Below are 2,027 nucleotides of genomic sequence, written 5' to 3'. Positions count from 1 at the left end.
CTATTCTAACATTAAATAATAGAAACAATCTTGTACATTGATGTAATAAGCGTATAGTATGAGTGAGCTTACAAATATAGGAATGCATATCGCACGAAAGATGTGGGAACATTTATTGTTCTGTGTCAGCTCAAATAAGAATTTTTTATGGTATACTTTCCAAACAACCTTTGATATGCTGCCAAGCTTGCAGACCCTGTAAATATTGATAAAGGCATCGATTCATTTGCATAAAGACACTACTAATGAACGAAATTTTACCTTTCTAGCAAGTTTAAACTGTAAGATGCAATAAGCTGCCAAGATTTCTTTTAAGTCCACCACTTTCTGATGTTGAAATCTCTCTATGTCCATCATTGCTTTAATAGAGAAAGACCTAAAAATATTACATACAAAATATACATGAGTATTTTTATAGCATATTTTTTACTTTCTTGAGCTAAGAATTTCTTAAGTCTGGTTAATTTTATGAAAAATATCCGTATTTTGTTGGTAGAGGACATCCCTGTAGCTCATTGATAATAGATAAAGGCGAAAAGAAAAATGAAACGCACATGGCTCAAATCATTCAAGAGTAGATCATCCGTGCGGTAAATAAATCCAGTATTCTATTTTCAATATAAATAGTGATTTATGCGCCGCCTCATTTTTCTTGCGCTTACAATTTAATTAAAATATATTACTTTAAATCTTCATCTACTCGTTTGACAGCTTCTTCGTGCTGTGCAATTCTCTGTTCTAGCTGCAAAATCTTCAATTCACGAACCTCTTCTGTATCCACAGAACCAAATAATTATTAAAACCTTGCAAAACTTTTTCTTTTTGTTCAAATGTTGCAGTTAGAGCATCATAAGCTTCATCTTTGGCTAATTGTAAAGCCTCTCTTCGTTTAACAACTGCTTGCAGTGCAGAAGCACCAAACAGCCATTCCTTCAACTGATCTGCTATTAGTTCTTCTTCCTCGAGGGTTGTATCTATTGTCGCCGCTAATGAATCCAGGTAGTGACCCGATTTCTAAGAAAATAGGCTGTAATGCAGTACGCTTTGCAATACATATACTTATGATGTAGATTAATTACATTTGATTATGTAAAGATTTTACGCAAAGAGCTGGACATTTTTCTTGTTTTTTTTTTTACTATAAACGTTTTAAATTTCTACTATATATTAAATCTTAAATACCTGTAGTCCATCACCCATTTCTCTTTCTATGGCACTCCATTCACTAAATACTCGACCATAATTTGCATGTAATTTGTACAAACTGTATTGCTTCTCTACAAGTCGCGCACGTAATCGAAGTAGATTACACAGATTATTCTACAATGTTAAAAAAATTTTATAAAGATTTAAATTTTAATTATTTTTCAATGACAAATGTACCTGAAGTTCAATTCCATAATTTTTGATTGTTTCAAACCGTTTGTCTGGCTTCCTTAATCGCACTGCTACACTTAGTGCTTTTAACTTCGATTCTGCTAATTGCAAGTATCCTGTTATAAAATATTAACAATTACAGTGTTTATTATAAACTCATAATGTAAGTTATTTATAAAATACATTTTTGACAAAATATACAATTTACCTGTCTCTTTAATACTTTCCTTCCAACCATCCTTTTGTTGCAGAAATCCCATAAAATGTTCATCACGAGACAATAGAGGATGTGAGGCTACTCTTAATAGGAAATTCTTAGAAAGAAATTTATTGTAAATTAGAATGGATATATTTAAATAACTAAGTGAATATACATATGAATGATGTACCTCAAGACCAGCTCTGCGTCTATCAACAAAATCTGGATCAAATGGATCAGTGGTAACCTTTTGCCATGCATATAAAGCTTTTTTCTCTGGTAATGGAGGCAGTACAATATATGGGTAAGAAATTTCTAAATAAGCTCGGAGCAGTTCAAATTCGGTGTACCGTCGCCCTAGAGAACTTACTTTGGTGAGTGCACCTTTGAAATCTGGATCAGTAACTCTATAACACAATATACAATATAAATATATTTTATAAATATTAAA

General features: G+C 31.9%; 1 protein-coding gene across 1 annotated transcript in view; it reads right to left on the bottom strand.

Moving 5' to 3' along the window:
• Positions 1-145: 145 nt before the first annotated feature.
• Positions 146-2,027, bottom strand: part of LOC108572751 (sorting nexin-4-like) — a 3,120-nt gene continuing 1,238 nt past the window's right edge. Inside the window, 8 exon segments of the mRNA XM_017935035.1 lie at positions 146-196; positions 262-376; positions 684-795; positions 798-1,014; positions 1,183-1,320; positions 1,384-1,493; positions 1,586-1,691; positions 1,767-2,027. The exon segment at positions 1,767-2,027 is cut by the window's right edge and continues 105 nt beyond it. Coding sequence (XP_017790524.1) covers positions 146-196; positions 262-376; positions 684-795; positions 798-1,014; positions 1,183-1,320; positions 1,384-1,493; positions 1,586-1,691; positions 1,767-2,027 — 1,110 coding nt within the window.

This window comes from Habropoda laboriosa, unplaced genomic scaffold (assembly GCF_001263275.1).
Source record: "Habropoda laboriosa isolate 0110345459 unplaced genomic scaffold, ASM126327v1 scaffold22, whole genome shotgun sequence".
Classification (NCBI taxonomy): Eukaryota; Metazoa; Arthropoda; class Insecta; order Hymenoptera; family Apidae; genus Habropoda; species Habropoda laboriosa.
Note: the sequence above shows the minus strand (reverse complement) of the source record. Positions and strands in the feature narration are given on the sequence as shown.